The sequence below is a fragment of the Protomyctophum bolini genome (genome assembly GCF_963924005.1).
Source record: "Protomyctophum bolini genome assembly, chromosome: 21".
Classification (NCBI taxonomy): domain Eukaryota; kingdom Metazoa; phylum Chordata; class Actinopteri; order Myctophiformes; family Myctophidae; genus Protomyctophum; species Protomyctophum bolini.
Window position 1 is genome coordinate 4,491,041 of NC_137882.1, and position 24,927 is coordinate 4,515,967.

A 24,927-nucleotide genomic window follows, 5' to 3' on the forward strand; every position below is an offset into this window, starting at 1 on the left:
ATAGCGCGGTGTCACTCTGTGACTTGTAGGTCTGCTATTTTTTTTTTATCGTGAAAATGTGCCTCAAATCTTTGAATATATATTCTTTCAGAGTGTTTTTAACTCAAATCTTTGCTTCAGCATGGGGGAGGTCCCTGGAACAACATATTTTCAGATGATGGGCGGAGGCATGTTACATATAATCTTCGGGGGTCCTTGACATGAAATATTGAGCACCACTGATATAGAAACATGAGGTATTTCAGAAAACAAGTCAGGATTTTAGAAGATTTTTTTTTTTTTGTAATTTCTACGTCAGGCCAAAACGGGTTAACCGAATGGCCATTTAAACCCTTTCAGGTGCTCCCTAACGAGCAGCAGCCATGTTTATGCTGGAAGTGTAGGTTTATTTGAGGTGTAACCATATACGGTCTGGCAGATGCTTGGCAATAATGCTCCATTCCTGAGTTTTGACTCAACAACCATTTAACCCATTCTGACCTGAGATCAGATTCATACGAGGTTTCCACTGGACACACACTGGTCTGATTAACCCATTCTGACCTGAGATCAGATTCTAAAAATGTCAGTCGTTCTTCGATTTTTCAAAAATAGCAGACCTATAAGCTCGTAGCGCGCCACTCGGTGGCGCGCTATGAGCTTGTAGATCTGCTATTTTTCAATAGCTAAAGCATAACATGATGCTAATACCAAAATGGGTTCCCGTTCAGAATGGGTTAACACATAGCTACTGTATGACTGAGTGTTCCCTCTAAAGAACTGATAGAAGCTTATCAGACCTGCTGAATAAATACAGATCCATCACTATTGAAATAAATAAATAGAATGATTCATGTTTATAGAATCAACGTATGTAGTACCTGCTTGGGTCAAGTGGGCTAAGGATAGATTTGTTTCCAGTTTGCCATGGATGGCCTATTAGATTCATACTGAATACACTACACATTCTCCACCATGACAGTATCTATTCATTATTAAAAAAAAGTGAGGGGCGCTAATATATTAAAGTCTATCTCATGTTGATTAGGTGATGTAAAACAAATGGTGCCAACACAAGCCATCTAGCTTTCTTATATATATCTATGGTGCCCACATCCTAAACCTCTTGTTCAACATTCCCTAATGACAGGGTAGTCCATATAGGACTAAAGGTCTCCCTTGAACACGGCCAATTGTGTTTGTATGCGTTCGTATATGCGTTTGTACACTCTCAGAGTTAAATTAACTTTGATTTTACAATATTAATTGGGGTCAATGCCATTAAATGGGGGTCTGTATAGTGTAGACTAATATATGCATGTCAAACTGGGGGTCCTTGAAATTTAACAGGTTGAGAATCACTATAGTCTCTGGAATATATTTTCTAATGGGGGGTCCGTAGCCCGTGACCCAAAAGAGAAATTAAATGTTTGCCCAGAACCCAAACTAGTGAAAATTGCATCGGCTATTTTGCCTATACGTCGATTTGTTTTCTAATTTATGGAATTTGTTAGATTTTACTTAATTTCATTTATGGAATTTGTTAGATTTTACTTAATTTCTTAATGTAAAAAAGAACCACCGCTCATCCGCTGAAAAAACGTAAGAGAGGTGCTGGAGCCACAAAGGGAACATGAGAAAAAATAAAGGGAAGCTCCGATCTGTTCACAATCAATGTATTTATTTAGCAAGCTTTGGGTCTACTGCCTGCCTGAAGAAGGTCAGTAGACCGAAAGCTTGCTAAATAAATACATTGATTGTGTGCAGATCTGAGTGTGCGGAACCTCCCTTAATTTGTATAACTTAATTTCTTAATGAAATTACTGAAAAAAATCATTGAATTTGATTGTTTTGAAAAAAATTGAAAACAAAGTAGGGAACTGCGACTAACGGGTCCCGACAGTGGCATAGGGGCAGACGCTTGGCCAAACAATTTACAATTTAGGCATTTAGCAGACGCTCTTAATCCAGAGCGACTTACATTAAGCAAGAACAAAAAGCATGGGGAATACATCACATAAAAACATTTATCATGAAACATGCGTAAGCTAAGAAAGTAACAGTGGAATATCTATAATGAAAACTATACATATAAGCTATACATCTATACTACTATGATATACATTATGTACTATGACGTGCTATGACTACATACAATGCACTTATGCTGTTTACATAACATGCTATAAGTCTGTATCAAATGCTATCTAAGTCTACAGAATTGCTATCTAAGGCGCAAACCAGAGGCAATGTGTGAACCCCTACAGTACTCTGTGGTGGGCAGGGGTTTTACCCATGTGTCCACATGAGTGCAAGCCTTTTTAAAAGTTCATTTCATCGGACAGAAACCTCTTATCTCCTTTCTTTCAATCATTTTATTTTTCATTTTTGCACAAACTGATACATGACTCACATATACATAAACAGACTAACCGACATACCGGCTACATACATTATACATACATACGTCCATACATCATCTTCTTCTTACTACTTATATAATTATTCATGTAGTCTTAGAAATCATAAAGCCTTTGTTCTTAACATTAATGGTTCCTTAATTTGCCAAACCTCTTGATAATATTTCTGCGTATTCTGCTCCCATGTATTCCACAACTGGGCCCCAAACCAAGAAGAATCCATCCATGTCTCCTTGGAGAACATGTGTGAGCCGTTCTAGTGGGAGCAGTTGTGGAATACATATTCTAACATTTTTTTTCTTCGTAAATTAACGGCCTATATACTTAAACCATTCTGAACGGGAACCCGTTTTGGTGTTAGCATCATGTTATGTTTTATCTATTGAAAAATAGCAGATCTACAAGCTCATAGCGCGCCACCGAGTGGCGCGCTACGAGCTTGTAGGTCTGCTATTTTTGAAAAATCGAAGAGCGACTGACATTTTTTTAAATCTGATCTCAGGTCAGAATGGGTTAATCAGACCATGCAGTGTGTCCCCAGTGGAAACCTCGTATGAATCTGATCTCAGGTCAGAATGGGTTAAACCATATACAGTATTTCACAAAAGCATCGCAGTGCACTTCAAGCTCATATAGATCTGATACTTTGGCTATTTTGGAAATGTAATCGTGAGAAGGTTTTGGACATTATAATATCCTAGATGAGGTTTCCACCCAACAGAGACCGATATATTTTCTTACAGCTGGTTGCTCGTACAGCATCGCTGGAATACACAGCCCTGTGAATAACGTTTCTTACACTCAAAGATACAGGAATGTAATACTATTGTAGCCTTTCTGTTCAGCTCATGTCCTCCATCATAGAAACGGGTTCGAGCAGCAGTTGGAGTCCCCCGTGCACCCCATGGGCCCACCACCACTTCCTCTGGTGTTCTGACCACATGAGACGGCCCAGACGGGATACATTTGCTCCTCATCAGAACCGAACCAGCCCTTTGGGACGGATGGATGGTGTGTTACTGTGTAGGCTTTTCCCTGGGACTGTGTGTTCTTCTGCAGTGACTGTGTGTTCTTCTGCAGTGACTGTGTGTTCTTCTGCAGTGACTGTGTGTTCTTCTGCAGTGACTGTGTGTTCTTCTGCAGTGACTGTGTGTTCTTCTGCAGTGACTGTGTGTTCTTCTGCAGTGACTGTGTGTTCTTCTGCAGTGACTGTGTTCTTCTGCAGTGACTGTGTGTTCTTCTGCAGTGACTGTGTGTTCTTCTGCAGTGACTGTGTGTTCTTCTGCAGTGACTGTGTTCTTCTGCAGTGGCTGTGTGTTCTTCTGCAGTGACTGTGTGTTCTTCTGCAGTGACTGTGTGTTCTTCTGCAGTGACTGTGTGTTCTTCTGCAGTGACTGTGTTCTTCTGCAGTGGCTGTGTGTTCTTCTGCAGTGACTGTGTGTTCTTCTGCGGTGACTGTGTGTTCTTCTGCAGTGCACAGCCCAACGTTGTCCCCTTCAGTCGTTCTAACATGCACGCTCAGCAGCACGTGTGACTGAGAGGTGAGACTCTGGAGGGTAACCGGAACTCTCTCCCCCTAAAAACACACTCAACCCCATTTATTTTCCGCTGACCGCTCACCCGTCCCGAAGCGGTTCTTTTAATTCTTGTATTCGTTTTTACTGAGGACACATTAGGAATATTAGGAATATCCTGATTCGACAACCTATGGCATGGCCTAAATGTTGAGTCACCTTCTTAACATTTCAGCGTCAGTGATTTACTAAAGATCGGATGGGTTTCGCCCCCCCCCTCCCAAATTTCTGTTGTCATCCCATATTGTGGAGAACTGTGATAAATAGATGTGCGTAGAGGAGGACTCTGTCCGGGGGAAATGAGTGAGCTCTGAACAGATCGAGGCTTCATGTTCGAGGCTGTCGGATCGTGTCTGAGTTCCTGCAGTCGTACCTCGGCTATAAAGATGCAGAAAGTGGAGGAGAGAGAGACCGCAGAGGGGTTGGTTGTCCTTGGAAACAAACTGACAGAGTTACAGAGGCTATCGCTGGTGTATTTGAAGACGTGCATCAAAGGATCAACGTGTAGTATAATCGTTGCTGTCGGGCAAGAAACCTCTTATCTCCATATTTTGACTTTTAGCTGGAGGTTTTTTTTTGTGTGTAAATGATCATCTTTGATCATATACTGTTACCACAGCGTCACTCAAAAGCAGCAGAGATTCACACCACGTTTAAAGTAATAGTTTTAGACCTATGTAATGTGGTTTCCACCCGCGTCCATGCAGCAACAATGTTGAAACCGAGTGCGGGGGGGAAAAGCTGACCAGGCAGTGAGTACTTCCAGAAGTAGTGTAGTGCTAGTGGGGGTAGCTATAGCGTAGCGTGGAGCTGGGGAGAACTAGCCTCTGTTTCCGGTCCCAGTGAGCGCATTGTGAACAAACCCACCAAGGCCCCCTATTGTCTGGAAGCTTGTGTAGTGACACAAGAGCTTCCTGTAGTGAAGGCCTGGCTGATAGCCGTGTGCCGTACTGTGCCTTTACGTACGGTAACATCAACTTCCACGTATTCAACCAAGAAAACACAACATAATACTCAGTTTATCAACAAATCAAGGACATGAAATTTGACTGAACACTGCAGGCAAATCACAGCCTGTTCACCACCAGTCTTTCATTCATTCATTCACCTCAAACCATTCATTTCTTTATTATTTATCTTTTGAGGACGAGATGCTGTGTCTTCGAGGGGCTTGAAAAAAAACTGGACATGGCCTTTTACCGTCTGGGATCGGGATTTCTCCCAATCATGTGTTGTGTTGTGAGCTTCTGAATCGGCTATTGGGCTCAAGCGTGTATATGTTTTGTAAAAAAATATTAAAATCTACAACGTAACAAAAGTTTTCAAATAATTGGTAGTGGAGTATACAATACTCGCCTCTTGAGATGTGTGTAGTGGAGTAAGAAGTAAAAGTATTGAAAATCAGAAATACTCCAGTAAAGTAAAAAAGCACCTCAAACAACAGCACTTGACTTTAATTTAAAAAAATCTTTCCACCAAATAATGAATAAATGAACAAAAATCAAACATATGAATCCCAGAAAACAAAAACAGAAGAAAAAACTAAAACTAAAAACATAACACAAAAACGCACAGACACAAAGGTAAACAGAAAAACAGCTTGACATAACAGTATACAGCATTTTTCAAGTTGAGTGTATAAGGCTATAGGCAGGAAGAGAGCATGAGGAGACATTGCACTTGACTTAAATGTGCTCAGTTTCTTTACACACCGTACTGCCCTGGAGGACTCCGATCATGGCAGAGAGACAGTTTCTTTACACACCGTACTGCCCTGGAGGACTCCGATCATGGCAGAGAGACAGTTTCTTTACACACCGTACTGCCCTGGAGGACTCCGATCATGGCAGAGAGACAGTTTCTTTACACACCGTACTGCCCTGGAGGACTCCGATCATGGCAGAGAGACACAGAGAGAGAGGAACAGAGAACAGGAGAACGTGTGTCACGGGGGGTTAACCCATTCTGACCTGAGATCAGATTCTAAAAATGTCTTCTGAATCCTGACAGTTTTCTGAAAAAGCTATGTTTCTATGTCAGTCGTTCTTCGATTTAAAAAAAATAGCAGACCTACAAGCTCTTAGCGCGCCACTCGGTGGCGCGCTATGAGCTTGTAGATCTAGCTATTTTTAAATAGCTAAAGCATAACGTAATGCTATAACACCAAAAGGGGTTCCCGCGCAAAATGGGTTAATGGCATTGGAGATAATGGATGGGGGTCTGTTTTAAATTCCAGCCAGATGCGGTGCCAATAATCCCACTCTACTAAAACACTAGACTAACGTCTTAGACGAGGATCCTGAAGAGAGAGAACCAACAGAACAACCCCACCGGCTGTGCTTTATGGCCAGGCGGCGGCGTCAGGGTCTGCTCTCAGCTCTGACCTCGCCTCCTAGTGCACTTGTCTCTCAGTCTCTGCTAAAGTCTGCAGAGTCTCCTCTGCCAATTTATCTTCCCTCGTTTTTTTTAACGCATTCTGAACGGGAACCCATTTTGGTGTTAGCATCATGTTATGCTTTAGCTTCTGAAAAATAGCAGATCTACAAGCTCATAGCGCGCCACCGAGTGGCGCGCTACGAGCTTGTAGGTCTGCTGTTTTTGAAAAATCGAAGAACGACTGACATTTTTAGAATCTGATCTCAGGTCAGAATGGGTTAATCAGACCAGTGTGTGTCCAGTGGAAACCTCGTATGAATCTGATCTCAGGTCAGAATGGGTTAATATCCTTCTCCTTCTTCTTCTTCTTCTTTCTTGCCCTCCACCTTTTTTTCCCTTTTTCTCGAGGCCCTGAAAATGATTCCGTGAACTGAACTCTCTCACTCTTCCTCTGTTTTCCATCCGCTCCGTTAATCTTATACCGGGTTTTTTTTTCCACCTCTTCTTTCGCGTGTTATACTTTTATGAAATGTATCAAGCTTTATGCGTGCGTGTGCGTGTGCGTGTGCGTGTGCGTGCGTGTGCGTGTGTGTGTGTGTGCGTGTGCGTGTGTGCGTGCGTGTCTGTTTTACAATGCACACGCAGAGCAAACCAGCTGCATCTCTTCATCATTGCAGTCGTTGTGTCGCTGCGGTGATTATTCCGATTGATTTACATTAGCCCATTCTGGGCGGGAACACCATTTTGGGTGTTTTACGCATTGTTGTTCTTTAGCTGCTGAAAAATAGCAGATCTACAAGCTCATAGCGCAGCACCGAGTGCCGCGCTATGAACTTGTAGATCTGCTATTTTTTCGGAAAAAGTCTTGAAAATGTGGTGCAAATCTTTGAATATATATATTCTTCCAGAGCGAACGTTTCAAGTCAAATCTGTGCTTCTGAGGCGGTGGTCCCTGGAACTACATATTTTATATTTTCAGATGGGGGTCGGCGGCCAATTACATATAATGTGGAGGATGTTTGGGGGTCCTTGACGTGAAATTGTTTGAGAACCACTGATATACAAGAAAACTCTCAGCATTTAGAAGGCATTCTTTTGTAGAATCTGATCTCAGGCCTGAACGGGTTAGAGTTCTGGGTATCAAAGGATGCTTCACATGCGTCCCAGAAGTTGGAGTCGGGGGCTTCTATGTTAATGGGATCCTGCTGGGGGACTGCGGGGAAAGCGTCATAGTTTTTGGGCATTAGTGGCGAATGATTTCAGCCCAAGTATGCCTTGCTGTGGCTGCGAGCGCATTTCAGAATGCATGGGTTTCTTTTTCTTTCTCCAACCACTGCCCGTTGTTCTGCGTCCAAGGTAAAGACCAGATGTTAGACTCCCCCGCCTCCCCCTCCTCCTCCTCCGATCATCCCCCCTCCCCCCCCCCCCTCCTCCCCCCAAAACCACAATGAATCTTCCACCATCTGCACTCAGCGTACCATAATAATACTACCTCTTTGAGATGAGTTTAATCAGCTGCATGATATATTTGTTGTGGCATGGAATCAGGACACGCATGCAAATGACACAGAGGCAAACAAAGTTGAGCTGTGCAGCCAGGGATCTGTGTCTCCATAGGAAACACCATCAAATACTTGCAACAAAAAAGTTATTAAAAAGTGTTTCCTTTTTTTTTTAGATAGGGCCCATGATAGAATTTCTGTAATAAAGCAATTGAGCGTATATACGCATTATGCACATGCATGAAACGAGTGCATGGCAAATCATAGTGGCAAAGTGAGTTTAATGTTGTTTAACCCATTCTGGGCGGGAACCCTTTTTGGTGTTTTAAGAATTATGTTATACTTTAGCTGTTGAAAAATAGCAGATCTACAAGCTCATAGCGCGCCACCGAGTGCTATTTTTGAAAAAGAAAAAAAAAATTCTTCCAGAGCAAAAGTTTTAACTCAAATCTTTGCTTCTAGGGGGGTCCGGTGGCTAATTACATATAAGTCCTTGACATGAAAATGTTTGAGAACGACTGACATAGAAACAAGGTTTTTATCGAGAAGATTTAGAAGACATTTTGTAGAATCATTCCCAGGTCAAAATGGGTTAACGCAATCAGATATGACTTTTCTGTTTGGATGTCTGGGCTGTCAAGGCCAGAAAGTGTTTTTTTTTTTGCCACTCAGTAGGTGTTCACGCATGACTTCCGGGTATAATGATGATGTCACGCGCATACCCTCTGTTAACAGGGGCGGCTGTGGCTCAGGAGGTAGAGCGGGTCGTCCAAATGATCCATGGGTCGGCGGTTCGAATCCCGGCTCCTCCTCCTCCTCCTGTCTACATGTCGAAGTGTCCTTGGGCAAAGACACTGAACCACAAATTGCTCCCGAATTATGTGCTGGTTGCGTAGTACCTTGTATGGCTTCCGCCGCAATCGGTGTATGAATGTGTCTGTGAATGGGTGAATGTAAAGCACAATCTATGTAAAGCGCCTTGGATAAAGGCGCTATATAAATGCACCATTTATACCATTTATTGTTACCAACTTACCATCGGCTATAGAGTTTGGCTCACGCCGTTTACCTTTCGCCAGAGACGTTTACATGTTCGGGAGCGACGCGAGACAAAGTCACAAACGACATCCGAACACTAGATGGATGGTGAATTTACCTATTGGACAGACAGCGCTCGTATGTCCACAGTTATAAGGCGTTGGATTGAAAATCCTATACTTTGAACAGAAGTCTACGGGGCCGTGTGCAAAGATCCTGGTGCTGGAGGTTATACTGACAGATCTCTGCATGAAGAAACCACACTGAAGAAAGTTCTGACGTGTGCCTGGACCCGGTCCCAGTGGAGCATGAGTCCATTTGGACCATATAATACTGTGGTTCCAGACATGTGGATCTTAACCCATTTTGACCTGGGAACGATTCTATAAATGTTCTTCTAAATCCTGACAAGTTTTCTGAAAAAGCTATGTTTCTAATGTCAGTCGTTTTTCGATTTTTCTAAAAATAGCAGACCTACAAGCTCATAGCGCGCCACTCGGTGGCGCGCTATGAGCTTGTAGATCTGCTATTTTATTCAATAGCTAAAGCATAGCATGACGCTAACACCAAAAAGGGGTTCTCCGTCCAAAATGGGTTATAACCACCACATCGTCGCAGACAAGACAATATACAGTTTCTACCTGAATGGCTTTGATTGTGTCTTTTTGTCAGATCCATTTGTTTTGGCCCGGGTCGTTGTGTTATGGCTGGCACGGGTACACGTCTGTCTGCAACATCTTTATATGTCTCCAGAGTTGGCTCCTGTATTTGACAAAAGGCTAAAAGGGCCAGCTGTCATAGAATAATAATTTGCACTGGCAACAAAAAAAAAGCATGGCGTCTGGCACAGTTCTAAAAGAGACTATAGCACACACAAGGCATTGTCTGTCTGTCTTCCACCCGATTGAATGTCTCTCTGAACACTCTAGCAGAAACAATACATTATTATATGTTATGGAACCACAAAAAGAAGTTCCAACTTTTATAAGTTTTCTTGCGCTTGAGATTTGAGATGACTGAAGTGAACTGTGAGTCTGAGGCGAGACATCTTGTAGAACTCTGTTTTCAATCAGGCGTTGCGAAATGATCGGGAGAACTGCTGAGGTCAGTGTTTTCTTTCGCAAAACAGTAGTGGGTGTTGTTTTGTGAAGGGAGTTGGATCATGACAACATGCTGCTCTCCGCACGGCCGGGCGCCACGCCGGTCCCCATTGTTGTGATCCCGCTAAACCGTTGCACTCCATCAGTGGTTTTTTAGCTGGTTGTTTTTTAGAAAACACAGATGGGCCAATCAAGCCGGCAGCTTGGGCATGCAGCCGATAGCCATAGGCTGGGAAAGCCTCTGGGAAAGCTTAACCCATTCTGACCTGAGATCAGATTCTAGGAATGTCTTCTACATCCTGACAGTTTTCCATTTTGACCTGAGATCAGATTCTTAATGTCTTCTATACATCCTGACAGTTTTCTGAAAATCGATTTTTCAAAAATAGCAGACCTACAAGCTCGTAGCGCGCCACTCGGTGGCGCGCTACGAGCTTGTAGGTCTGCTATTTTTCAATAGCTAAAGTATAACAATGTTTAAAACACCAAAACGGGTTCCCGTTCAGAATGGGTTAAGTTCTCAGTCTTTTTCGTCCCTCTCCAACGTTATTATCCATCTTCTTCAAAGTGGTGGTTCTTCCTAAAAGACGTCCCAGGTGCTCCGAGGCTGCAAAAAAGGCAGCGGAAAAAGAATCGAGTGGGAAGCTGTCTTCATTTAACCCATTTTGGGCTGGAACACCTTTTGGTGGTGTTTTAACTATAGCTATTATGTTGTACTTATGTTGTACTACAAGCTCATAGCGCGGCAGGTCTGCTATTTTTGAAAAATCGTGAAAATGTGGAGCAAATCTTTGAATATATGTATTCTTTCAGAGCCAACTTTTTTTTTACTCAAATCTTTGCTTCTGGGGAGGGGTCACTGGAACAACATATTTTCAGATGGGGGTCGGCGGCCAATTACAGATAATTCTGGGGGTCCTTGACATGAAAATGTTTGAACACCACTGACAGAAAACTGTCAGGATTTAGAAGGCATTCGTGGGTCTAAATGGGTTAACTTTTCCCACCAGCTGTGTGTGAAAGCAGGGCTCAGAGCGAAGGGAAGTTACCCTGATTAGCACTGTGATTCTCCGGGCTTGGATTCTCCTGTGATCAGTGACACATGTAATTACACAATTAGTGTGTGTTGCTCCTTCTTCTTGTCCAGAGGACAGATGGAGTCCATCTCCCTCTCCTCTCTCCTCTCTCCTCCTCCATGATGTGAAACCCTTTGCATTAGAGCTCGGCTTCGGATTATTAAACTGCTGCTGCCTCGTCCATCCATCAGACCTAATGGCTCAGGCAGCGTGTCTGTCAGTGTTTGAAGAGGAAAATGGGAACTTGTTTCTCGTGGACGTCATCGGGTAAAGCAAGCCCATATAGTAGCCTGGGGTCCACCTCTGCTTTCTATGGCATAGGCAGCTCCCGGCAGGATCCGCCGGGAGAATCTAGACACAGCTGCGCGACATGAGACTAATTAATTAGAGCGACAGAGAGAGAGAGAGGAGTGTGTGTGTACGTGTGTGTGTGTGTGTGTGTGTGTGTGTACGGATGTACGTGTGTGCGTCAATTTAACAAAGGTGCAGACGATCAGAAATCAGCAGAGAGTGATCGACGTTTGCGCTACTGTATGCCGAATTGCAGACTCTTTTTTTCCTCCCTGGAAATAAAAACGTCTGGGTTTCCGAGGCTAAGACCTAGTGTCCTAGTAACGTGTCCTTTTTCTGTATTTGGATACCGTATATTTTGTTGATATTTTATAGAATTATTATATTCATCTATATTATTTTAGTGAGGCAGGTGGATAATTGCATTATGGCCTGCAGAGAACCTCTTTGCATCAGATGTGCCATGATGTTCGTTGCAGTGTGTAGTGCAGTGTGTAGTGTGCAGTGTGTAGTGTGTAGTGTGTAGTGTGTAGTGCTCTAGTCTATGATGTTGGATAAAGCCAACAAATAATACTAAAGGTATCTCAGACACATTCATCACGTTCCTGAATAAACAGACTCGGTTGGTGTCTCTCTTCTCTTCGCTCAAGTTCACTTAAGTTGAGACGGCGCCCGTCTAATTTTACACTCTCAAGAGTTGATGTTGTTAAACATCTACATTACTTGATTCACAAGAAGTCTGCACAGTTAGAGTATGTATAGAAGAATTGTAATTCTGATCAACGTTTGCCCTGTTATCTCCGTTATCTCCGTTATCTCTGGAATTGTGGACAAAATCCCATTCAACGACAACAACATATTCAAAGTTTGGGGTCGGAGAGGCTAAATCACATTAACCCATTTTGGGCGGGAGGGAACCCCTTTTGGTGTTGCATTATGTAATGCTTTAGCTATTTAAAAATAGCAGATCTACAAGCTCATAGTGTGGCACCGAGTGCCGCGCTATACGATCTTGTATAGCTCTTCTATTTTTGAAGAATCGTGAAAAGTGACATGAAAGTGTTTGAGAACGACTGACATATAGAAAAACATAGCTTTTTTCAGAAAGAAAACAGTCAGGGTTTAGATAGAAGACATTTGCAGAATAGTTCCCAGGTCAAAATGGGTTAAATGGTGGTCCGTCCGTGGCTCAAATACCGAATAAATAATGAGCCTTGATATGAACATGGTTATGAAAACCACTAGCGTACAGTAACAGTATAGCATTCAAAGCATGCCTCATATTTCATGTGGAATCCAAGCATGGACAGACAGGCCACCCGTGAGACGAGTGACACATGGCTATATGTCAAATCCAGACCACGCTAAATCACATAAACCCCCATGAATGAACGTCCCAAAGTCACAACATCTCCATTTGAATAATTTGAATAAGATGTGTACAGTTAGTGTACCACTAATGTAATTATATGTCTTAATGGGCTAGTATGTGCACCACTATATAGTCATATGATCGTGTGTGTGTGTGTGTGTGTGTGTGTGTGTGTGTGTGTGTGTGTGTGTGTGTGTGTGTGTGTGTGTGTGTGCGTGTGTGTGTGTGTGTGTGTGTGTGGAGTAGGATATGATAAATAGAATAGGAACCATTGGTTGTGGTTCTCACAAGGAAACTGGTCTATGGTTGAAAAATGATTATTTTTATAGGCAGAATTACAATTAGGAAATGATTCCGGTTGCGATTGAGTTCAGGAATAGACATTTACAGTAGAGGTTAGGTTTAGGCATTTTGGATCGAGTTATACGGAATTTATTACACTTAGTAATAGCCAGTACAATAGATGATCTACATTCTACAAGCTCACAATGGTAAATGGTGCATTTATATAGCGCTTTGCGTGCGTGTGTGCGTGCGTGCGTGCGTGTGTGTGTGTGTGTGTGTGTGTGTGTGCGTTGAGGTCTCCAGTGAGAGTGTGTAGCTGAGCTGTGGACAGTATGATATTCTGAGGACCTGTCCCCTGGGAGATGGGATGCAGGCTCTGTGGATGTCATCACCAGTGTTGCCAGGTTGTGCGAGAGAAACAAGCACAAAAAGAAAGCCCAAAAGAAGCGAGCCCTTTGCCATGTATTGTAAACTAGCCTGCATGTACATTGGCTATAGTTGAAGATAACATAATTCAATCTCCTAATAAAAAAAGAAATACTACTAGTAACAATAATCTTGAAGACATCTTTTGAATATTTATTGAAATATTTATTAATACAATATTATTAATTGTAGGCGTCCTTGACGTGAAAATGTTTGAGAAACATTGGCTTAAATAACATTCTGAAACAAGCCCAAATAAGCAAGCCCCCCCACCACAAAAGAAAGGAAAGAAATACAAACAACTTTGCAGGAAAAACAAGTCCAAAGTCACTTATAATAACCAGACATGGCAACCGGCCTGGCCGTCATTCAGCCTATAGGAAGCCTAGACTGACCCGCAGCTCTGGAATACAGATCTGACTGGAGGTCAGTCTGTGTAGGCGGCGCGTCACTGCCCGCCTGGCCGTCCGTCCTAGCCCATTCTGACCTGAGATCAGATTCTAAAAAATGTTTTCTACATCCTGACAGTTTTCTGAAAAAGCTATGTTTCCATGTCAGTCGTTCTTCGATTTTTCAAAAAAATAGCAGACCTACAAGCTCGTAGCGCGCCACCGAGTGGCGCGCTACGAGCTTGTAGATCTGCTATTTTTCAATAGCTAAAGCATAACATAATGCTATAACAGCAAAAGGGGTTCTCCCGCCCAAAATGGGCTATAGTGCAGCACAAATCTTCATGACAGACACGGTCCATTTGTCACGCGGACATGTCATACAGAACCGGCCCGCAGTCAGCCTGAGAGCAGCAGCACCTGCCAAGTCTGGACCGCTGACTGAGGCTGCTTTATTGGTTCTGAGGAAGTCCCTGCAGGGCCCGTCTGGTCCGTCTGGGTCTAATCTCTCCATCTACTGTACAATGTGCAGTTATGGTAGAATCTACATTAACTATACATTTTCTATACCTATTCAAATGAACACTTATTATTAAGGTCATCCTAAAACTTTGTCAAAGAAGATACTGATTAGTACAGTCACAGCAGGTTTTCTGCTGTGCACACACACACACACACACACACACACACACACACACACACATCTTTGCATGCATTCATATTTAACAAGAAATATGAATTAAATATGAAGTAAATGTGAACACAAACAATAGTAGATAGATGCATGCACAAACGTGGAAAACTGAAAGTGCTTCAGGATAAACATCACGGCTACAGGAAGCATCGCCTCCTCCATAATATATCGCAGAAACGGAACAGAATTTCGCCAATGCCTTATAGCTCTCGAACCTGGGCATTCCTGCAATCTGCAGGCCCCTCACCACTGATTTATGGACATTACCGAGGCCTCCAAGTAGGAACACAAGTAGTTTACATTTGTAGCCAAGCTGTATGCATCCTTAAGAAGCTATACTGAAGCACCTTCTGTCCTCCTCAACAACAACAACATCTGGTGTAACAGTATCATAGACTGTAGCACCCGACGAAGCTCGCAGTGAAACGCGTCGTGCTAATAAATAAGTTGATGATGCAGTAAGTTGTCCGTCTCCGTTCCCTGGAGTGGTGTGTGCACTCAGTCCCTTCCTTGGAAGGAAGCTCTGGTCCCCTTTTTTGAGTGGTGCAACCACTCCAAGGAACAGCAATTAATGTCCGTGATGTTCACCTATGTGTTGGTTAATGAGCACCAGTTTGAGTACCAGTAGGGGCGCTGTTTGCCAGAAACAGAGAGAGAGAGAGACAGTGCTGCACTGTTGCCTGCTAATGAGAGAGAGAGAGAGAGGGGGGGGGGGGGGGAGAGGGAGGGGAGTTGCACCACTCTGTTCACACGTCTATGCCTGCTAACTAGACTTGACCTCTGACCTCCCCCAGGGTTTGTTGGATGTGCTAAATCTCTCAAGACAGACTGTGAACATGCTCCCAGAGTGCCTCAAGGTGACTTCATTCATACTATTAGCAACTATACTTCCATAGGCTTAGTGTTGGTGGACGATGATGACTATCTAGCCCCCGTGAACTATGCGTCTGGACCGAGGGACTGACGGCCGGCCGGGGGAGACGTTGTGATAGCATCATCACCGTTAGAGACCACTCACTGTCCCCAAAAACCCCACGGAGACAATCTGATCCAACGCAGACGCTCTGAGGCCCCCGGAGCCGAGCCGGGAAGGGATCTCCTCCGTCTCACGCAACAGCGGATTAGGGGATGATGGGATCCGTGCAGCCAACGACGCTTCTTCTCACGGTTGCATCTCCCAGACGTGGCGGCAATCAGTGCAGAACATCTGTCAAGAAGGCCTCATTGTTTACAACGAGGGAAAACCCTCCGCTGTCTCTCACGCCTCGAACCTCCTCCTCCTCCCAGCTCTGAACCCATCCACCTCCTCCTCTGAGGAGGAGGAAGAGGAGGCCTCCAACCTCCTCCTCCCAGCTCTGAACCCAGCCACCTCCTCTGAAGAGGAGGAGGAGGAGGAAGAGGAGGCCTCCAACCTCCTCCTCCCAGCTTTGAACCCAGCCACCTCCTCTGATGAGGAGGAGGAGGAGGAGGAAGAGGAGGCCTCCAACCTCCTCCTCCCAGCTTTGAACCCAGCCACCTCCTCTGATGAGGAGGAGGAGGAGGAGGAAGAGGAGGCCTCCAACCTCCTCCTCCCAGCTTTGAACCCAGCCACCTCCTCTGATGAGGAGGAGGAGGAGGAGGAGGAGGAGGAAGAGGAGGCCTCGAACCACCTCCTCCTCCCAGCTTTGAACCCATCCACCAAGAGGAGGAGGAAGAGGAGGCCGGATCATACACTTGGTCGCATGCTGAAAACAGCAGATCTACAAGCTCACAACATGACGCGTCGTGTAGCTTGTAGATCTGCTATTTTCAGAGCGCAACCAACCATAAAATGACTTCTACTGGATTGCTCTACTAGTTTTCGGCTGTGAAAAAAAGGTGGTCGACAGACATTTTTCGTGATGGTTTTAGACGACGAAATCAACACTTATCCCAAAGCAGGATGATGATGAGATTTATGGAAAACGTATCACTTCATCCGTTGAAGAAAGATGGGTGGCTGACCCGCTGTGGCACCGATTATGCTTTAGCTGCACTATGAACTTGTAGATCTGCTAAAAAGAAATTGTCGTCAAAATGTGGCGCAAATCTTTGAATATATTCTTTCAGAGCGAATGTTTTTAACTCAAATCTTTGCTTCTGGGGGGTGGGGGGTCCCTGGAACAACATATTTCGAGATGGGAGTCGACGGCCAATTACATATAATTCTAGGGGTCCTTGACATGAAATAGTGTTTGAGAACGACTGAGATTTCTTTCAGAAAACTGTCATGATGTGGTCCCCCGTGCATTTTATCATTATTCTGCTCATGGACTAAATGACTCATGGTACTAGACGTGACGTGAACCATTTTCCAAAGTATACTACATCTGTTTCTTTTGTTTCTTAGTTACAAATTTAAAAAAAAATCATCTGTGTGCAAGGGCCTTTTAACAATGACTCATAACATTGCTAACTGTATTCTTATACAGTTAGATACCCCCCCCCCCTCCTTAAGTACCAGGTCTTATTCCCTAACTTGAGTAAACTAAAGACCTGGAGGCGTGATCAATGCTCTTTGGCCACTCAGAATAGCCGAATGGCATTGATCGTACGAATATTTTGTCCACAATTCCATGCTGTATTGATATGGTACAGTATATAGGAGAGATAACAAGGCAAACACTGATCAAAATAAAACATATTCTACATTCTCTCTAAATGTCTAGACTTCTTGTAAGTTAAGTTGGGGTGCATACTTAGTTAAGACTAGTCATTGGTTACTAGACATGGGTTAAGGTTATGTTTAGGTGTGCTGCCCCCCCGTGGGAGGTTAGGTTTAGGGTGAGGGTTTGAGATAGGTTGTAGTTGTATAGGACTAATGACTGGTCTAACCAATGACTAGTCTAAACCAAATACTGTCTAAACTAACTACTGCACCCCTCCTGTAGGAGCCAAAGAGTGCTTAGCTATAGTGGTTGTCACTTGGTTGGTGATGGGTGTGGGCACCGCATTGACGTTCCGTTATTGGTGAGAGCGTCTCTGTGGGTGGCCCTTGGTAGTCGACAAATATGGGTGTCTGAACCAGCTCACTCCTAAGGCTGTTTGAACTTGGAGGCAGGGTGAGCTGGGAGGATACACTTTGTTGACCGCACAATATACTTTATAGTTTGATTCATTCATGTTTTGTTTGCTCACTGTTTGATTGTTATTTATTGGATTATTTGCACATATTTATTACATATATATATATTTATTTATTGTATTGTAATATTTTGTGCACTGAGCTATATAAACATTTTAAACTTTGAGCTTGTTTGGATATGAATCATTTTATCATTGTTTTGTCGCGCGTCATTACAGTTTGTTTTTAGCTCCCAGGCTTAGCCTGCCGGCATGAGTAATTTATTGGTAAATTATTATCAGCCACAACACCTCCCATTGTATGAATTAACTCTGTTTCTGTCCCTCTCTCTCTTTCTCCACCCACTACCCCACTCCAACAGGTGTGGACTCGGGCACTAGGACCCTGAGCACCCCCAGCCCGGTGGGCCTCATCCTCCCGTCCAACAAGTCGTCGTCCGTGTCCTCGCCGCTGTCCCTGTCCTCCAACGGACACGAGACCCACTCGTCCTCCTCGTCCTCGGCGCCCCCCGGTGGCGACACGGTGGCGGTGGTGGTGCACGCCCAGCCCCCCCTCCCCACCACCACCACCACCTCCAACCGCTCCACCCGACACCCGTCCAAGAGCCACCACCAGCACTCCCCCGTGGACCTCCTCCCCGACCACGCCCTCCTGCAGGTACAGCGTTGATTATCGTCGACTAACAACGGAGAAATGTCAGTCGACTGCCTTTTTTCAATGGCTAAAACTAGGGTGCATACTTAGTTTAGACTAGTCATTGGTTAGAGTCTGGACCAGTCAGTGGCCTTGTGGTTAGAGTGTCCGCTCTGAAACTGGGAGGTCGGGGTTCGATCCCCGGCCGGGTCATACCAAAGACTGTAAAAATGGGACCCAATGCCTCCCTGCTTGACACTCAGCATCAAAGGGTTGGATCGGGGGGGTCAAATCTGCTAATCAAATGATTCCCGAGCGCGGCACGGCTGCAGCTCACCGCTCCAAGAGATGGGTCAAATGCGGAGAACAAGTTTCACTGCGGTAACGTGTGTGACAAATCGTACGACTTTGACTTTGAAATGGGTTAAGGTTAGGTATAGGTGTGCTGCCCCGTGGGAGGTTAGGGTTTAGGGTGAGGGTTTGAGATAGGTTGTAGTTGTAGGACTAATGACTGGTCTAACCAATGACTAGTCTAAACCAAAAACTGTCTAAACCAAGTACTGCACCCCTAAAACTAAAAAATATGAAATTAAATGAAATGACTTTAGTGACGTCAGCTGTGAGTGCTTGAGGGTGAGAGGCTGCAAGGGCTCCACATTGTTGTGAAAGGAATGGGACAGCACTTTGAAGATGAGTCCGCCATTCATGACACTTTGCATCACTTTATAAAAACTGTCCTTATTCACAGCCAGTGCCTGCCTACATACAGTACTTGGCCTACCGGTATTTATACATATGTCTATCATGTCTATTTTAGTATTTAAGCTGATCGTTTTATTATTAGTTTCATGAATACACTTTCCTGTGTGATATAGGGCTTGTAATATTCATATATAATAATATTCATTATAAATTGCATTTCCATGTGGGTAATTTCTTTGCCAAAGTCAGCCAAAGTCAGCATCGATGCTATAGCCTCGGAAACCCAGACGTTTTTATTTCCAGGGAGAAAAAAAAAAGTCTGGGTCCCAGTCAGTCCACTTCAATTCGGCATAGAGTAGTATCGCAAACGTCGATCACACTCTGCTGATTTCTGATCGCCTGCACCTTTGTTAAATTGACGCACACACGTACATCCGTACACACACACACACACACACACACACACACACACACACACACACACACACACACACACACACACTCCTCTCTCTCTCTGTCGCTCTAATTAATTAGTCTCATGTCCAGCAGCTGCGCACAGTTTCTCCTGGCGGATCCTGCCGGGAGCTGCCCTATGCCATAGAAAGCATAGGTGAGTTCCTCCAGGCCACATCGATGCTGACTTTGGCAAAGGGCACATAAAAGGGGCGGGGCTGAGCCCTCACTGACTTATACCGATTTCAAATGGGACATCCCTCTCAAGCCCTCGCAGACTTCACATGAACACGCAGGGAAAGTGTGATTATTGCCTCACCCGGCTCACCGATGTGTATATATCTTTTCTATGTCCCTCCCCCCCACCCCATGCAGGTCTTCTCCCACCTCCCGACCAATCAGCTGTGCCGCTGCGCCCGCGTGTGCCGACGCTGGTACAACGTGGCGTGGGACCCGCGGCTCTGGAGCGCCGTGCGTCTGACGGGCGAGCTCCTCCACGCCGACCGCGCCATCCGCGTGCTGACGCACCGCCTCTGCCAGGACACGCCCAACGTGTGCCTCACGCTGGAGACGGTGGTGGCCAGCGGCTGCAAGCGGCTGACGGACCGCGGCCTCCACGTGGTGGCCCAGTGCTGCCCGGAGCTGCGGCGCCTGGAGGTGGCCGGCTGCTACAACGTCTCCAACGAGGCCGTGTTCGAGGTGGTGTCGCGCTGCCCCAGCCTGGAGCACCTCAACCTGTCGGGTGAGTGTTTGGGCTGTCGCTGAGAGCGCTGGTTTCTCACAGTGGGGCACCCGTGATTCTCTCTCTCTCTCTGTATGTGACATTTAGCCCAGCAGTTCCCAAACTTTTTCATGTCAGGGCCAGTGCCCAACAGGCACCGCTCTAGTTTCAATAATAAGTCTTATTAACAGGCTATACTGTTGACTGTAGCCTATACTACAATATGACTTGGAAACAGATGGCATTGAACATGAACTTGGATTGCAGACCTGCGATGCTTCCGTAATATAAGGGCCCATATAGTGTGAGTCCTAACAACAATCGGAACATTATGAACGAAATGCTGCACAGATGTACATTGTTGGGAAAATGAACCCCCCCCTCCCTTCTCTCTCTCGAAAGCAATTGAATGGACTGGAGTTGTGGGCTGTTGAAAAGCCTGTCGGTCGGTAGGCTACTTTAACCCATTTTGGGCCGGGAACCTCCTTTTGGTGTTAGCATTATGTCATGCTTTAGCTATTGAAAAATAGCAAATCTACAAGCTCATAGCGCGCCACCGAGTGGCGCGCTACGAGCTTGATCTCCGGTCAAAATGGGTAAGCCTGTCGGTAGGTAGGCTACTCGCTACTTTCAGTTTTTGCGATGGCGGGCAGGTTATGAAAAAACCTGCCCTGCGCATCAGTATACAGTACTTCCATCTGCAATCTTAACCTCAAAGAGTTCTTCTCTTCTTCCTCCTCCATCCTTCGAATTCTCCTCCGTTTTCTCCTGAAGCTGGTAAGAACATTAGAGGAGCTAAGGGGGGGAGGGGGGGGGGGACGCTCTGCCAGCGTTACGCTCCCATGTGGGAGAAGAAAGGCTTTCTTTAGCTGAAAGCAAGACTTTGACTCGACACAACTTAGTAAGAAGACTGCAGTCTGGTGCTTTCATTAAGGAAGTGACGCACGCATGCACGCACGCACACACGTCTCACACGCACGCACGCACACACACACACACACGTCTCACACGCACGCACGCACACACACACACACACATACACGCACGCACAAAAGAAAAAAGAATGACTGACTTTTTGGGACTGAACTCTGGTTGGCCGAGCTAAGCCCTCCAACCATTAGCGAGAGGAAGTGAGCCTTTTGTTGTAAAAATAGCCTCAAACACTTTGTGGCTTTTTTTTTTTTTTTTTACTTTAAAAGGCACAAAATAATGAAATAAAGTATATTTCTTTAACTGGAGAGAAGGAAGGAGGATATCCACTGCCAAGGATTTTAGTTTTTTTTTCCTTTTTTGTCTTCCCCTGAAAACTGAGCCGCTCTTGGTTTTCTACCAGCTGTTTGCTCACAGCCTCCATCCAGTTAGTTCACTTCAGCACAAGGCAGGCATGTGGCCAAGAAGTAGCAGGTTTTTACCCTCTGGCGCCCCCAGGAGGCCCTTTCTGACTCAGCATTCAACTGTTACCATGTCTGCTTATTATGAGCGACTTTGGGCTGGCTTTTCTGTATAGGCCTAAAGTCGCTGACTCGCTGGTGAATATTGGTAGCTATAGTTACGAGTTGCGTTAATTTTGGATTAGAGATTGTAGCTAAAGATTTATTGTTGTTATTATTTATACCAGTGGTTCTCAAATATTTTCATGCTATGGACCTCCAAAATAATGATGTATTTGCCCATAACCCCCATCTGAAAATTATTGTATGCTAGGGACTCGGGAGCCCTTGTATATAAGTGCGTATGTGGCCTCGTGGCTTCTTTTGGGCTTGCTTTCATAGACATGGTTGCTTATTTCTCTCGCAAAAGACCAAACACACTATGCTGGGGACAGCATGTTGTTTGTCTTTGTACCGTACGGTACACCATGTACAAAAGAGATGGGAAAATCACATTTACTTGCTCTTGTGGTCTCCTGATAGATGTTTGTTCAGGCCAATTTAGAAAGAAACCAGTGTTACACATCCTCTAGTTTAATGGATGGCGTCACATTTTGGTGGCAGAGACATTTTGTCAGGCACAACAGAATGTCATAAGCCTTTGTTTCTGGGTTGATTTATTGTACAAATAAACTGAGCTATAACTTAAACCACTTCCAAACTAATGTGGAGTTCCCAGACATTTTCACCAGCTCTCACATTATAAACGTGGAGCCTGCGTGGGAAAAACTGACATCTCTATTTTGAGAAATGTCATTATTGGCAAACAGTTACATTTCCCCAAATCTTCAAAGAAGCTCTGAAAAGAGGATGCCAACGCGTCACGGTGTGAGGAATTATGAGCTTTCAGATCGGCTATACTGTATTCCCTCCTAGCACAACAACATAGAATATAGGGTTACAGTACAGGGGACAGTGGTTATAAAAGTCGTGTCCTTGGGGAGGTTCCAGGGGGTCCCCAGGAAAATGTGTTAAAGGACCTATAACATAAAATTCAACTTTTTCCATTTCTTTTCTGTTTTTGGGGCTCCCATATGTGTTTTCTATCCCCACAAATAACCATGTTTGAACAATCAGGCTTTCATATCATATCGGGTGCTTTAATGGAAATTGCTCTCAGGAACAGCTCAACTGATTTTGGCCTCATCGTGATGTCATCAATGTCACCCTACTTTGTATAATTCCTCCTCTTCTTCAGTCTTCAGTTCCAAATTTGCATTTCCACTTTGTTTACAATGTCCACCATTGTTGATTTTCCAAGCTGGCATGGAATGGAAACAAGCCTGGTTTTATCTAGCATCAGTATTATAATGACTCAAATATTAAATAATCTGCATATCAGCACCCCCACCAACTCAGGACATTGTGGTACTGCATCTAAAACTGCTTTCAAAGTCCAGAAAGAAATGACAAGGGCTGGTTATATCAGAGTGGTGATTGAGGATCAAACCATTAGGAATAAACTTTGAGGGACATAGACAATATGATATTAAATATTAAAAGCAGTTTTAAAATGCATGTTATTTGCGCTTTAATACAACATCACAATAATGTTACTCTTCTGGGAGGTCCCTGAAATAGGTCTATAGGCTTTTGAGCCCCTCTAATGCATGGCTTTTGTTGTGAATATGGCAGCCGAGTCTATGGGATTTTTAAATGTTTGTTTAGAGCACTTATGACGTAAATCGTTGGCCAGTCAAGTCTATGGACTTTAATGTTTGTTTAGGGCACTACATGATGACGCAAGACGTCACGTGTCTGGGGGAAAAAATACCGTAGTAGCACCCCTCACTTCACACAAGTGTGATTTCCTTTAACCCATTTTGTACGGGAACCCCTTTTGGTGTTAACATTACGTTATGCTTTAGCTATTTAAAAATAGAATAGCAGAATAGGTCTGCTATTTTTGAAAAAATCGAAGAACGGTTGACATAGAAACATGGCTTTCAATTTCAATTTCAAACAGACATTTTTAGAATCTGATCTCAGGTCAGAATGGGTTGAAAGAACTCCACCAATAAGCTGCTCTCCTCCGCTCCCAGGCTGCTCCAAGGTGACGTGCATCAGCCTGACGGCGGAGGCGTCCCTCCAGCTGTCCCCGCTGCACGGCCAGCAGATCTCCATCCACTACCTGGACATGAGCGACTGCTTCTCGCTGGAGGACGAGGGCCTGCGCACCATCGCCTCGCACTGCCCGCGCCTCACCCACCTCTACCTGCGGCGCTGCCCGCGCCTCACGGACGAGGCGCTGCGCCACCTGGCGCACCACTGCCCCGCCGTGCGCGAGCTCAGCCTCAGCGACTGCCGCCTGGTGGGCGACTTCGGCCTGCGCGAGGTGGCCCGCCTGGAGGGCTGCCTGCGCTACCTGAGCGTGGCGCACTGCGCGCGCATCACCGACGTGGGCGTGCGCTACGTGGCGCGCTACTGCCCGCGCCTGCGCTACCTGAACGCCCGCGGCTGCGAGGGCCTGACGGACCACGGCCTGGGCCACCTGGCGCGCAGCTGCCCGCGGCTGCGCTCGCTGGACGTGGGCAAGTGCCCGCTGGTGTCGGACTCGGGCCTGGAGCAGCTGGCGCTGTACTGCCAGGGCCTGCGGCGGCTCAGCCTGCGGGCGTGCGAGAGCGTGTCGGGCCGCGGGCTGCGCGCGCTGGCCGCCAACTGCTGCGAGCTGCAGCTGCTCAACGTGCAGGACTGCGAGGTGTCGCCCGAGGCGCTGCGCTTCGTGCGGCGCCACTGCCGGCGCTGCGTCATCGAGCACACGAACCCCGCCTTCTACTGAGGAGGGGAGGGGGGGTGGGGGGGGGGGGGGGGGAGGAGGAGGGGAGGGGGGGGTTTCTTACGACAAACGGTTTTCTTTTACGTTCCTGCTATCACGGTGGTTGACTGAGTTACCTACGGACGGGCACTGTTTATACCAAACCCTGGGGTCGGGACCCATTTGTGGGTCTCGGGACCTTTTACGGAAGTCTCCCATTTTCTTTTTCTACATAATTGTTTTTTATATATATTTCAACAGATTGAACAAACCAACAAGTCTTAAGAAATTTCATAAATTAAAATTAAGAAGTTAGTGGAAATAGCTGATCTACAAGCTCACAGCACCGTGCTGTGCACTTAGTATAGATTTACTATTTTCACTCGTTTGGGGTCCCGGGCAAACGTCTAAAGGCTCATACATAGTCTGGATTTTCGGTGGTGAGGTGACCACCGAACTACAACATGACATCACGAGCCGCGGTGAAGAGCAAACCACCGCCCCAGCCCTTCTCTCTGTTTTTACTCACCACCGCTCAACGTTATTTCAGCTCCGGTGGTCAGCTCACCACCGGAGCGGTGGTCACCTCACCACCGGAGCGGTGGTCA

The 24,927-nt window shown here is 45.4% G+C and overlaps 1 protein-coding gene across 1 annotated transcript in view; it reads left to right on the top strand.

Moving 5' to 3' along the window:
* The window catches only part of LOC308336580 (F-box/LRR-repeat protein 7-like), a gene marked incomplete at its 3' end in the record, with an annotated part of 49,316 nt that extends 24,973 nt beyond the window's left edge, over window positions 1–24,343 (top strand). Inside the window, exons 3-5 of the mRNA XM_080793992.1 lie at window positions 17,987–18,282; window positions 19,789–20,155; window positions 23,607–24,343. Of these exons, the coding sequence (XP_080650118.1) occupies window positions 17,987–18,282; window positions 19,789–20,155; window positions 23,607–24,343 (1,400 nt within the window). The remainder of the gene's footprint in view (window positions 1–17,986; window positions 18,283–19,788; window positions 20,156–23,606) is intronic.
* Window positions 24,344–24,927: the final 584 nt, after the last annotated feature.